General features: G+C 44.0%; 1 protein-coding gene across 2 annotated transcripts in view; it reads left to right on the forward strand.

The window, feature by feature from the left end:
- LOC310956712 (transcription factor COE1-like) overlaps window positions 1–15000 on the forward strand; it is a 93799-nt gene that overhangs the window by 6508 nt on the left and 72291 nt on the right. For both annotated transcript variants that reach the window (XM_083927050.1, XM_083927051.1), the window contains exons 5-6: window positions 5218–5291; window positions 9582–9650. In XM_083927050.1, coding sequence (XP_083783176.1) covers window positions 5218–5291; window positions 9582–9650 — 143 coding nt within the window. The remainder of the gene's footprint in view (window positions 1–5217; window positions 5292–9581; window positions 9651–15000) is intronic.

Genomic DNA, 15000 nt, shown 5'->3' on the forward strand with positions numbered 1-15000 from the left:
AGCCCGAAGCTGTCAAGGGTGTAACGTCACCGGCTTGACACACCAAGGCCGGTCAAGTGAGCTGGTCAGTTTTCCTAGTCTACCTGGCTGCAACAACAGCATGACTTTGACCTATTTCAAAGAAAATCCCCAAAACATACGGAGACGGAGGTAAAGAAAACGGTGAAACTGTTAGATGAGAGTTTTTCAAAGTGGGAGGCTGAGCTCCAAACAGTTTCAGGAGAGGCTCAGTGAACAGAAGAACCCTTTTACAAGCTTTGTCTGAGGGGAGGCCCACAGTCTCAGACTTTAAAAGCCCTTTTTTAGATGACACTGCTGCGCTGGATGCCCTTCATGGGTCACAATGGATTAAAAATACTAATAGCAAGTGCTGAACTCCAGGAACCCCCTTTTCATAACAACCAGTCAGTGAAAGAAACCTTCGACAAGAGTGAGCCACAGATTCTAGAGGAATATCAGCTCGCAGCAGACTTTGACTCTCCGTATTTTATTTTTAATATGATTAATTCAATAAATGTAATCTTTACACAGAACTCCTTAATTACTTATTAAGGACAAAACATACGGATGGGTACTTTAAAGTTCAGACTTTCAGCTTTGGTTGTTAATCCGTGTTGCTATATTTTTGAATTGTGTTGAGTATATCACTGATTCTGTCGATTTCACAGTTCTGACTGTGACTCTTCTGCCTGGAAAGTAAAATATTCTCCAACGTTTGACACCTAAAGCTAGCACTTACGTATATCTGCTATTTTTGTCTGTCTACCTGCTTTGTGTCGGCATTGAGAAGGCCAGCACTGATTGTGTTAAATGGAGGAGGAGAGTGCCTCCTATTCCTCAGAAGCAGAGCGTTGAAGCACCGGTTGAACGCGACTCTGTGCCGCAGAATAAAGCGGCTGTCACTGCGGCCCTGTCGGATCACTAGCTCACTAGTCGACCTGACACTAACGCAGGAGGAAGTGTGTTGCCCTGCTTAACGGCTCCTTGTTTACACGCAGCGCATGTCACGCTACTTCAAAGGCAGAGGAGAGAGCGGTAGAGATGCGGTATGAAAGGCCTGGTGAGGCGGAGAGAGGGAGGAGGCAGAGGAGGAAAAAGCAGATGAAAGACAAGCGCAGAGCGAGCGAGGTGACAGTGTGATGAAGACAAACGTGGGCTGAGATGGTAGAAGAAGTTATGGTTGAAGAAGTTACACAAGAATCTGCCACAGAGGGTGGTTTAAATGTTGTTTTTCAAATCATTGTGTGGTGTCTTTTTCATGATTGCAGCTCCAGATGTCTCAGGTTGCAAAGCAGGACACACCAAGCGATATTAGAAAACAGTAGACCTCAGTTTTAGTTAATGTTTCTATGATTGGCTTTGGTTTTTATACAACAGTATTCTAGGAATCAGGATGCATTAAAGGGCAGCCCTCAGGGCCAAAGCAAGGCAAGGCTTTTAAAAGTTTGACAAAGGTCTGGCATAATGGGAAACAGGTCAATATTGACCTGCTTATTTAGTTTATCACTTATCTCTATTGAAAATAATGTGCTGTATACGACGTAATGTGAGATCCAGTTTTGTTAGTAGAATCATTGCGTAATCAGTGAAGATTTTGCATAATTTCGTTGCAAAGGTGATAGATTTAAGAAACTTTTTTTGACCTAAGGTATATGAGGATTTATCAAACTCCTCTGTGATTTTGGAGGAACGCTCACATCAGACCTAATTCTGTTCATAAAGATAAATGCGTTCACCTGGCCCCAAGGTGTGAAGGTTTTCTGTGTGTGTGTCTGTGTGTGTGAGCGAGAGAGAGAGAACAAAAGAGCAAAAGTGCATAAAGGAGAGAGCTTGAGATGGCATTGATGCATGTTTGTCCAGGACAGAAAACAAGTTTAGAGTTAGTTGCCTGGCCCACTCTTTTCTCATGGCACAATGAGCAGGTCTAATCATAGACACAACTGAGGCTTATAAGATTCTTCATATGCTGTCTGTTCTATCTTTTCCTACAGTTCCCACAGTCAGATTTGCTTTCATTAAGCTCTGATCGAAGGAAAATATTACAGTTCAATTTTTTATGGAGAGGGATTAGAGAAACAGTTTCAGATGTCTTGGCTGTTGGATCAACATCAGCGGCGTGTTAACAGGAGCTTCTGTGAAACGTTTTCAGCATGGATTCCAGTTTATTTGCTCTCTGGATTGATGAACAACTTCTTTTGTAGAACTGGCTCTAGGTAGTTGCACTTTATGCTTTGGGGTTAGATTAATTGTTATTCATATTGCACAGCTCACGCCTGCATTGACGGGGAGTCCACAGCCCTGGAGTTCTGAAGCACCAGGAGCCCTTTAGGCTCCCGATTCATGCGTTGATACATTTCCTGTAGAGGTTTTTGCACCTGGAATATATGCACATGCATGGAAAATTGTAATTGACAGGGGCCCTGGGACCTGAAACAAATGGGGGCTCCAATTCCAGAAAACACAGAGGGTCCTGGAGACAACTAGCTATTAGTATGAAATGCTTTAGGCTATAACAATATTGTAATGGGACTTCTCTCCATTAATGCTGCAAAAACTCCAAGCTAGTTTCTGAGAACCGTGTTGGGCTGTAGTTTCTACAAATGAGGGGTTCAGTCTACATCTCGGCTCATACTGGGGCCCCATGTGCTCGCCCTGGGGCCGCTGGTGGGACAGTCCAAGCTTACACAGGCAGGATTTTTTTTTTTTTTTTTTTTACAATGTCTTTAAAAGGCCTCTTTCTTCTGCACACGACCTCATCATCTGTCAATTCATCACAAATGTCACATTACTCCACTGCAATGCAAAGGTCTGGATTCTTAACTGAGTCGCATCATTTATTTTATGGCATCAGAGATATGCAGCCCTCAACTTTGCATTTGTTTAGTGTTAAAGCTTTGTGACCTTTGAAGACCAAAAGGAAGAATGTAAAACAAAAAAAAGGAATCACTATTTAGTTTTCCACATATACGGCTGTAACCATTTGTGTATTTGTGCAGAAGCTTCACATTATGAGGACCCGGTCAGGTGTATGCAGGCACATGCAGGATACACGATATGTAGATCGATGCACGTGATGTGAGACCAAAGTTCACAAGCGCGATTTATGCCCGGAAACCTAGCACCATATGCTAAGTTAAGTGCAACAAGCAAAGTTAGGTGCTAGTCAATCACAGGAAATAGTTGCCAGTAGGCAGAATGTTACCTCAGTGCCCAGCAGTACCAAACTCACTGAACCGTGAATCCTAAACCAGTGTATGAACCGAACCATGACTTCTGTGTAACCGTTACACCTTTATCCACTTTTTCATCAGTACAAGTTGTTGCATGTTGTTTAGAGTTGTTAAGCTTTCACTCATCTAAATGACCTTCATTTACAAACCAATGTTAAGTTGGAAGCAGGTAGTCTCCACCCCCAGCTGAAGGCTATCAGAGCGGACAGTGAAACTTCTTCGCTGCTTCCTGAGAAAAGTGAGCTTGTCACTTGGTGAGACTTGCTGGAGTTTGGATAGACAGATCAAACAGACTGGAATAGACCAAAGACAGACGGGGCGAGTGTATTGATTGATGGATGGCTTAGTGGTGTGTGACTTGTGCATTCGCTTTATTCTGAGTTTCGAGAAGCAGGAAGATTGCATTATGGAAGCAGGTAGAGTCTCAACTGAAATACATGTCTAGGGGCAGAAACTGACCACATTTTCTAAAACAATGCGTGTGAACAAGGTGTGTGTGTGTGTGTGTGTGTGTGTGTGTGTGTGGTGTCTTTGAGGGGAAGTGGGAACTATAACCTGTTACCCCCCAACAACACCATGATGGAATAAAATAAATGTACAACACAGCTACAGCATGAAAAAAAAAATCTAATTTCTCCGGTTTGATATCGTCGTTGTCTATTCCCACAGTGCAGTACTGCAAATATTGTCATCTCCTCTCACTAGTTTGGGTAGATGTAGAGTGCAGCGGTCTGAAAACATGCAAATACACGTTTATGCATCCATGCACTGATGCAGACATCCGTCTGACTGCCTCCAACAAGATTATGAACAATCTGCTTAAGTTGAGACTCATTTTCTTATCGTCAACAATTCCATATAAAGACCAAAACCAAGTTACTAACTAAACCAACCTACTAACAAGTATAGTCTCTTCAGCCAAAGTCCAAAAACAGCTTATTCCTCTTTGTTACAGAGTGTTGTTGTCCATTAAAACACATCAGTGAGCCAGACTGTTGCACTGGGTGACATTTTCCTTCATTAAGATGAAGCACTGTAGTTAATTTTGTGTTAATCCCACATACACAACAACCTTGTGCCCTAAATACTCACTTAGAGAACCAAATGTGTGTTAATCCGCAGTTAAAAAGTCCTAACAAATGCACCATTTACTCTGTTTGAGTAACATTCCCCCCTCATTCCTTACACCTCAGCATCCCAAGACTCCCTGTGCACATGACTGTGTAGCCACTTTGGACTTCAACGCCGTTGTCGAGTTTGCAGACGACAGAACTGTGGTGGATCTGATCACAATGGAAATAAAAAGCCTACCTGAAAGAAGTAGAGGACTTGACCTGATGGTGTCAGGACAGGACAGGGCTAAGGAGGTGATAGTGGACTTTGGGAAGAAGCAGGGAACTATGTCCCGCCTTAATATCAACGGGTCAGCGTAGAGGTCGGACCGCTTCAAGTACCTTGGTGTCTGCATCCTGGAGGGCCTGACCTGGGCCCTGCATACTGACTTAGTGGTGAGAAAGGCAGAGACTGTGTTACCTTTGATGCCTGAGGAAATTTGGGGTATTCCCTCAAATACTGAAGCATTTTTGTCCCTGCTTCAAGAGAGCATCCTGATGGGAAAGTGCTTAATGGTTTGTTTGGCTGAATATACAATAGTCAGTGTGATACTCTGCCTAAAGGATATTACACCAGACACTCCCAACCACCCGGGAAACAGCCCTTTCCCCCTGTTGAGGTCAGGATGAAGTTAGCCGATACACAAGTGAGAGGCTCAGGACAAGCTTCTACCCTCAGTCACACAACACAGACATCCTAAACAAAAGAACTAAATTACTCAGCTGAGTCCGTATTCAGCTACCTTGAAACCACCCTATCAAGAATGAAGAAGATTATTTGCTTGGTTTAAGCTCTGTGTTTATTTGGATCTGCTGTCTGCGAGCTAACAATGTGCTTTCTTCTCCTCTCTATGTCTTTCTGTCTCTCTTAACAGGCGATTATTTATGAAGGCCAAGACAAGAATCCAGAGATGTGCAGAGTGCTGCTGACACATGAGATCATGTGCAGGTGAGAACGAGTGCATCAGATCTATTTCTCCTTCCTTAAACCTTCCTCCTCTCCTAACGATCTTCAAATAAATGTTCCGACTCTTACTTTTCCCCTCCGTCCTCTCGCCCCCCCTCTTCTTTTCTTTGGCAACATACTTTGTTCGTCTGCAAAAAGTTCTCACCAGTCAACTCTCTGCACTCAATACATTTCTTATTTTGTCACCCTCATTAACCCCCCCACACAGAGACACCCAGATGCACACATATACACCCAGAGCCATATCTGTTGAGGAAGATGAGTTTTTAGCTATCAGAGTCATTGCTTTAATTATAATCTAAAGATGAATTTCTTCGGAAGTAGGTTGAGAGGAAAGATATCTATTTATAGAGGCATTTTACCAACCTATCCAATACAATAGAACATGTGTGTGTGGATGCATGTGTAGTGTGTGTGTGTGTGTGTGTGTGTGTGTGTGTGTGTGTGTGTGTCTGTGTGTGTGTGTGTGTGTGTGTGTGTGTTCTGTGTGTGTGTGCATCTGTGTGTGTCTGTGACGCCTGGTTAATTAGGACACAGAGAAACTCATTAGTCAATCTGAACCCTCCTGTTGTTTCATGGCTAACAAATGGGCCTTCCTCCACAATCTGACTATAAAATATAGGCAGGGTCTCACACACACGCACAAATACACACACACACACACACACACACACACACACACACACACACACACACACACACACACACACATACACACACACACACACACACACACAGTATGCATATGCACTAATATGCATGTTCCCTCATGCACACCGCAGTTATGAAAATTCAAATTTAGCACATGAATTAAGTTGTTCTTATTCCCTGACCTTGTCACTGAGCAACTTTAACTGTAACAATATAAATTGGGGTTCATCTATATGCACAAGCAGGGATTTTAGCTGTGAAACGAGCCGTACTAATATTTTATTCTATAGCTCACTGAATAATCCGCAGGCAGTTCAGCCACAGAGCTTTATGGAAAACCCTTTGAAATTCTGATATGATTTACAAGGAATTTATAAATAAATACAGAGTTTATCGTAAATTATCGCTGTTCATCATACGGGAGATGCACTGTGGACATGAATAAACTGCTCTGCATAACACGTAACGTATATAGAGCTTTAACAGTAGACGTTTCCTCTGGGGAGCAGCAGTGCAGCAGCGGTGCAGAAAGTATGACTTCTGCAACGAGCGTAAACACTCGCTTGTCTGCAGCAGCAGCTGAGGTCAAAGTTAGGCTGTTGCCGCGTGTTCTCACATGCTGATTCTGCAGTGGGGGCCTCACACACAACACGCAACGTAGAACACGCACGCACACAAAGAGCTCAGGGCGTCCATTAATCAGTGTGGCTCATTGTCATGGTGGTGCTATTAGCCATATGCTCCCAGCCAATCTGCCACCACACAGACCTGTGTCGCAAACCTGGTTGGAGCTCTGGCATGAACACAGGAAAGCTTTCACTCCACAATGAATGATAGAGGCTTCAGTACTGTTTATATCAAGTTCCAGCTGTTCCCTATAAGTAGCTTTAAGGTTGAAATACATATATAGATACAAGTTATTACACTATTGTTTGGATGGTATTGGTTCTTTTATTGAAAATTATGTTTACGCCGAGCGAAATATTGACTTTTGTTTTCAGATATTCTCAAATATTATGTGCATCTTTTTTATACTTTTGATTTCATTTTAGACAATTCAGCCTGAAATATTTGACTTTTATTTGGGGAAACTTTTGGATCGTTCCAAAATACATACATGATACAAAATAGAGAAAAGCAGCAAATACTCACATTTGAGAAGCTGGGACCTGATTGACTAATTGTTTCAGTTATTCAGCGATTTGAAGCAATTATACTTACATTTTCACCTATAGAACCTGTGAAAATGGCCTCTCCAATTCATACTGTTGAGACTCTATTGTTTGAAAGTGTGTGTGTGGTGAGAGGAGGGGAGATGCGGGGGGGGGGGGGGGGGGGGGGTGAATGATTAGATCACCAGGATCCAGAGCAATAAGTGCTACATTACCCCCGTCCCGCCTCTCATTTTCCTTCCCACTACCCCTCCATTTATAACATCTTCCACTCTCCTCCCGTCTCCTCTTCCTCTACTGTCCTCCCTTAATCTCCCCTCCTCATCTACGCCCCCCCCCCCCCCACACACACACACACACTCCTCACCCTCACCCATCCTTTGCTTTCCTCCCAGCACTCTTTTCCCGTGCTCCCCATTTTCCCATTCCCCCTATCTCTGGTTTTCCTCCTCTCTGACCTCTCACTGGTGCTGGGGCCGTGTAGTGACCCAGTTCATTGAGCAGCAGAAAGACTTGAGGGAGCAGAAAGAGAGGCAGAGCGGCAGATAGCGGAGACAATGTGTAAGGTGTAACGTATCATTCTCTTTCTTTCCACCTCTGCCATCTGTGACGGTGGGAAACCCGAGACATCTCCCCTTCCTCTTCTTCCCACCCAAACCTCTCCCTTCCCCTCCCCTCGCTCTCACCCTCTTGTTTTGGCTTTCCCTCCCACGCTCATCCTTTCACTCTTCATCACCGCTCCCCCCCGGCTTTATCCTTCCCCTCCTCCCTCCTGCGTACACCTTTATTCATAATTGATGCACACAAGAAAGCTTTGACAGAGTAGCAGTACATATGTGTGAATTTTGGATCACATGCAAGTTTTTTTTTTACCTGTGTGTGTGTGTGTGTGTGTGTGTGTGTGTGTGTGTGTGTGTGTGTGTGTATCCCACCCTCTTCTCCTCTTCTGAGCCTCAGGCCTCTTCAGTACTCTGCACACTGCATCGTACCTGCTTGTCAGTACAATTAGGTGATGGAAGGTGTCATAGAGTGTTTTAAAAAACATTTGTGGTGGCAAGTTTTCTTTCAAAATGAAATTGAACTACCCTCTTGGTTGAAACAAATCAGTAAGTGTGTCTTTTCGGGGGTTGAAAACTATAGGGCGTGTTACTCCAGTTTAAAACAAGTACACAGTCTGCAGAAGATGAGCATCAATGAAAACATAGACATCAAAATGATCTCTGTGTCTTTTGTTCACTGACAATGTCTTTTGTCTGTTCTTTTCAAAACTGTTACAACCCCCCAACCGGTCAAGACAGATGGCCATCCGACATAGTCTGTTCGACGTTCCTGCTGTGTGTGTGTGCACAAGATCGCTGGATAAACATAGATATTGCAACTTGCTGCTGCTCATGGAGGAATTCTTTGGTCTCTGTAAATCACGAATATGTTGCAGAGTCTGGTCTTGAGCTCCTCTATACGTGATGTGTCTTGAAATGACTTTTTTCATATAAAATTGAATTTAATTTAATTAGAAATTCTATGGTAAAAGTTTGGGTTGGTTTAAGCACATAAACTTCTTGGTTGGTTGTCGTTTGGCTTAAAACCAAGCATGTTTAGACCCTGGTATAAAGAACTGCTTTTGTCTCTATAGCTAACTTCCCAGTTCATGAGAGCTGTACGGATGGGCAAATTTGTATATAATTCACCCATTAAAATAATATTAAGGCTTAAAGTTCTGCATAACTAAGGGCATAACTAAGATGGCGCCAGCCGGCAGCTTCACAATGGCGCTTCAGAAACCTATGGGTGACGTCACAGAGACTACAATACTTAGTAATGGTTTAGGGAACAATCTTGGTGTCTTGCTCTAAGGGACGATTGTGTAATTTTTCCTGACCGCATTAGAAACTCCTTGATTGATGATTGGTCGGGGGCATCTGGACAAAGGGTGGTTGGGAACTGGGGTGCACCTTATCGTTATGCTGCCAGGTGTGAAAAGTAAGCCACAAGCAATGCAGTGCATTTCATTGAAACTGATAAAAGTGAAACAAAGAGATATCCACTGAAACATGATGAAACACCCAGGGGCCCATGTACTGTAGGTCTCTTATTTTGGAGTGTATCATAAACTCACCAGCTGGCTAGTCCCCTAAAACATGGCCGATTTCTTTCAGATCCTGCTGTAGGCTCCTTTTCCATGTCCTTCTGTATAAGTCTATTTTTATCCGTGCTGTCAGTGTAGACCTGCTAGACTGTGTGTAAAGTTTTGATTAACTTCTGTGGATTTGGCGTTAAGTTCTCTACATCAGTACAGACAAAGCACATGATATGCTGTAACTCTCCCATTTTAACATCTAAATTTGAACTCCTGTATAAAGTACTGTTCCCTGTGTCTGACTGTTTTTCTCACTTGTTTCTCACAGTCCTCTTCTTCATCTTCTCCTGTCTTGTCTTCTCTTTCTCGTAGTCGGTGCTGTGACAAGAAGAGCTGTGGAAACCGTAATGAGACACCATCAGACCCTGTTATCATCGACAGGTACTGTCTTTCACTCCTTCTCTGTCTTTGCACGCACAAACATTCACACACACTCGCACACATACTGATGCCAATGATGAACTGAGTTGACCTGTTTGAATGGCGGCGTGTGATGGGACGTTTGTGTGTTTAGACGAGCGGCTGTCACTCCTGAAATAGACGCTCCTTAGATAGAATCTGTGACGTCTAATGGAGGACGGATTGAAACATTTGTGGCCGAAGTTCTGCATTTATGAGTCAAATAGCAGGACTCATCAGTGGTGGTACTGAAAGGTCCACAGACACACACACACACACACACACACACACACACACACTTCATTTACACGTGCACCTCAGCAGTCATTGACCTGTGCAGAGGGGACATCAGTTGCTCAGTTACTACCTCATATCTGGCAGTTTGAGTCACACACCCACATTCACACTTACGCACACCTTCAGACTTGAGTGAACAAAGATGAGTGCGTGTGTTTCCTCTACGTAATGCAAAATACAGAGCTGTTTACTGGCAGAAGCTTTCGTTTTCACTGCCACTTTTCCCCCTACCTGTCTGTCTGTTTCTTTCTTTCTCCCTGTCTGCCTTTCGAGGTGGAGGACTGAAGTTATCCCTCCCTCCTTCACCCCCTCCCATCCTCCTCTCTCAGTATCTGTCTCTCCTGCAGCAGCGCACAAAAATGGGTCATGAGCAAAGAAAAAAGTGACAGAGAAAAAACTGAAATGAGATCCAACCTCATTTTAATCTGATTTCTTCTTGGCAGTTGTTTTAACCCTCTGTGAGCAGGTTTCTGTGTGTGTGTGTGTGTGTGTGTGTGTGTGTGTGTGTGTGTGTGTGTGTGTGTGTGTGTGTGTGTGTGTGTGTGTGTGTGTGTGTGTGTGTGTGTGTGTGTGTGTGTGTGTGTGTGTGTGTGTGTGTGTGTGTGTGTGTGTGTGTGTGTGTGTGTGTGTGTTGTGTGTGTGTGTGTGTTTAATGAGTAATTTAAAGGGGCTGGAGTGAAAGAGTGCGGATTCTGATCACTGTCATCATATTATATATCATATTATCACAGAACCCAGTGATCCGTTTTTGTTGTTGTAACCGGTGGAAGGCAAAACCCACCTTAACTTGCAAAATATAGAAGTTACGTGTATTTTTTAAACACGATTATACTATAGTTCATAAAGCATGACCCAGCATGGCTAAAAGTTCATGATTATGTGAAAATATTCGGTGCACTCAATATCGAATATAATCATGTCACTCGGCCTAAAACCGTAAAGATTGGACGTATCTCCAACCCTTTGTTCGCTACTTCGTCACTGTCTTTCTTCAAAGAGCACAAAGGAAACACGTTTTAGGTAGTGACACTTTCATGTACTTTCTTCTGTGGTCAAATATACACACGTTAATGTTTCATGTATTCTTTCAAATAAAATCAAATGTTACCAAAACAAATATCACAGTAATTATAGGTATCTCCTGTGTATTTTGTTGCTGTCTATGTGTACTTAGATACAGTTTTAACTCTTAACACAAGAAATGATCTTATCTTGACCCCATGGAAATAAATTGTACGATGAGAAACTCCTTTCCTCTCCTCTCCTCTCCTCTCCTCTCCTCTCCTCTCCTCTCCTCTCCTCTCCTCTCCCATCCTTATTTTTGTAGAAATCTTACAAAGTGGATAAACACTTGTGTCTCAAGCTTTGATGGAGCTATTTCACAAAGCGCACAAGTCTCAGTGATCAAAGTGACATTCGCAGTTGAGTTTTTGCTAATAGCAGGAAAGCTAATGTCTCATCTCATCTTCATCCGCTTATCCGGAAAGCTAATGTGTGTCCTATGTAAGAAACAAAGTGCAAAAAGGCTTCATGATCGACAGCTACACAGGATTGTGTCATTTATGTTTGTGTGTGTGTGTGTGTGCGCGTATGTGTGTGTGTGCGCACGTGTGTGTGTGTGTGTGTGTGTGTGTGTGTGTGCATGTGTGTGTGCGTGTGCAGGATATTATAGTATCTTTACACCACAGTCACATTCTTCTGTTTTTGCCGGCTATCTCAGACATCTCAGCTTACGCCCCATTATATATTCGCCTGGGAGGTGTGTGCGTATGTGCATGTGTGTGTGTGTGTGTGTGTGTGTGTATCTGTGTGGGTGGTTGATTGTGACTTGGGTTGGGTCGCTGAAAGTCCAGGTGATATATTAGACAGAAAGTGACAAAATAATAGGTATACAATCATAATATGTGGGTTACTGAACAGTTTGGAGCATTGTGTGTGTGTGTGTGTGTGTGTGTATATGTGTGTGTGTGTGTGTGTGTGTGTGTGTGTGTGTGTGTGTGTGTGTGTGTGTGTGTGTGTGTGTGTGTGTGTGTGTGTGTGTGTGTGTGTGTGTGTGTGCGTGCGTGCGTGTGCGTGTGCGTGTGCGTGTGTGTGTGCGTGTGTGTGCTCTTTATGGCTGGAGGAGAGGAGCAGAGTGAATTGTGGGAGATGTCAGGGAACTTGGTCAGGATGGAATGTCAAGGTTACCGTGGATACCGTGGGATACTTCCTGTAGCCCCCCCCCATCCCCAAAGTGGTTCACAGCCTCTCAGTTTAACATCTGGAAGTCTGTTGTCCGACCCAAACATGTGGAGAGAGAGAGTCAAAATAAGAGCTAGAAGTCTGTCACTGCTTGTAAACAGACAAAGTCCAAATGAAATCACATCCAGTCAGTTTTTAGATTTATTGTGAATAGTTTTTTATTATTAACAGGAAGAAATGAAGGAAAGATGCTCCTTTTTCTCTCAGTGGCGAGGGGGAGTGTCGGTGTGTTTGAGGCTGAGCCCCTGCAGGGGAACTGCAGATAAAGTGAACAGCGCAAAACTGTAGTTTACAAGCCATAGGCAGACAGTGAGTTGTTAGCAGTGGGGCTGAAGAGTCACATCTGAATAGATCAAAGTGACATTCGTAGTTGAGTTTTTGCTAATAGCAGGAAAGCTAATGTCTAAATCTAAATATGTTGTTAGTGTATAAAGTTTTAAGAGAGAAATATTTCCACACAGTCAAATGAATAAAAAAGTGTCTGCTGGCCATAATTCTGACCTGACGGTGTCTCCTGATTAGCCTTGCATAGCCAGACGTATCTCCATAGCGCTGGCTACACGTCTTTCCGATCTTTTAAATCAATTACAATCCTCTTGGGTGGCGCTAAGCCTTGAATGCAGCGACGGTGCTCTTGCAAAATAGATAGAGGAGATGGAGGAATGGGAGGAGTATGCTCTGGTAAACCAGATTCATCCTGATTAAGACATATTCGATACACTGGATGGTTGTAGCACCAGAGCTGAGAGCATCAGATCAGCGAACAGAAACAAGTTGCTCTGCACTGCAATGAGTGGCCTTCTGTTTCTGGTTTGACTGTCAGTGTTTTTACGTTGGTGGGAAGCCAGTGAGGGATCATGTACTCGTCACTTCAGTAAGGACTTGCATTGGCAGTTTCTAGCACCTAAACAGGAGGAGAATAATTGGAGGAAACGCACGATATGCTTCCTTTCCCATCAGCGTGTACTCTCCAACATCCTGTTTCAACAAGAAATAGATCACATTACGAAAATATCAAAATGCAATTTAATTTATTGTCAAAAAGCGATTCTCCTTGTGTTGGTCATGCTTTATAAAACTTTCTACTGGCTTCTGTTTTTATTCTGCTTTAGTACAAACAAGTGAAAGAAATGGAGAAAATAGCGTTTGCATGTGATTGACAGCTCATTGCATAGTGTCAGTGTGGATATCAGTCCTCTTGTGCATATGTCTGTGTGTATGTGTGAGTGACAGCTAGCTCAACGTGCCTGTGTGTGTGTGAGAGAGTGTGTGTGGCCCAGTTAATCCATGTTGTAGCACAGTGAGTGTCCCACTGCCTCTCAGGGTTAATATAGGGTTAACGACATGCAACGATATCCTATCATACGCCTGCTTGACTCCTAAAGAGCCACATCCACCTCTCCTCCTCTTGTGTGTGTGTGTGTGTGTGTGTGTGTGTGTGTGTGTGTGTGTGTGTGTGTGTGTGTGTGTGTGTGTGTGTGTGTGTGTGTGCACGTGTGTGTGTGTGTGTGCTTGGCTGCCATTCAGTTTCTCCTCCTCATATCTCCTACTGTCTTTTTCTCAATCAACATCCTCATCTCCCTTTTTCTGTTTCTTTCTCCTTCTGCACTCCCCACCTCTCTTTCCTCCTCTTTCTTGCCCATGCTCCACCTCACCTTCTCGTACCGGCCTCTCTCCCGTTCTCTCCCTCCCTCCCTCCCTCTTTTTCACCCCACCCCTTTCTGGTTTTCCTTTTCTGTCTGCTTTACTCTGTCCGTGGCCCTGAGGGGTTACCTACCTCACAGCTCAGTTCGCTGCCTATTTAGACTTCTGCAATTGGCTTAATAGGCTCAGTCTGTGTGCGCGTGTGTGTGAGAGTGTAGTTTGGGGGGGGGGTTATAGTCTCAGGCAGTGTGTGCTCAGAGCTTAGATCAGTGTCAAGACTTGAGGAAGGTGGTTTGTGTGTGTGGGTACCAGTGTGTGTCCTCGCAAAGTATAAAGGGTCCCACAAAAGCCTGAGGGGTTTAAGGGGTTCCCTGTGTGTGTGTGTGTGTGTGTGTGTGTGTGTGTGTGTGTGTGTGTGTGTGTGTGTGTGTGTGTGTGCGCGTGTGTGTGTGTGTGTGTGTGTGTGTAATCTATAGGGTTAAGAGGGGTCACAGCTTGAGGAAGAGATGATGGGAAAGAGAGAAAGGAGAAAGGAATGAAAAAACGATAGAAGGAGGTGAACATGATAAGAAAGCATTTACAGGGAGTAAAAGCAAGAAAGGAGGAGCAAAAGAAGAGTGAGGAGAGAGAGAGGGAGAGAGGGAGAGAGGGAGAGGCTTGTCTAGGCAGACAGAGGAATGAAAGGATGTGAGGAGGAGCAGAGCAGGATTTGTTTCAGGGGATAAGAGCCTCAGTCTGGGGAGTCCTGTCAATCAAAGAACGCTGGGTGGGGGAGGAGGGGGACTGTCAATCAGCTGGAAGAGGAGAGAGAGGAAGAGGAGGAGGGGGAGGAGGTGAAGAAAGGCGAGGAAGGGAGCGAGGGGGATCTTCTAAACGATCTCTTCATCTTTTCTGCCTTTGTTTCTCTCTCTCTCTCTTTCTCTCTCTCTTTCTCTCTCTTGTCCTAGTTACCAAAATATCTCTGCCAACCTGGTATGTCACTGCTCGCTCAACTGTCACTGTCACTGTCACTGCGTGCGCACAACACACACACACACACACACACACACACACACACACACACACACACACACACACACACACACACACACACACACACACACACACACACACACACACACACACACACATACACTCGCATATCTAAAAT

The sequence above is a fragment of the Echiichthys vipera genome (assembly GCF_963691815.1).
Source record: "Echiichthys vipera genome assembly, chromosome: 14".
Classification (NCBI taxonomy): Eukaryota; Metazoa; Chordata; class Actinopteri; order Perciformes; family Trachinidae; genus Echiichthys; species Echiichthys vipera.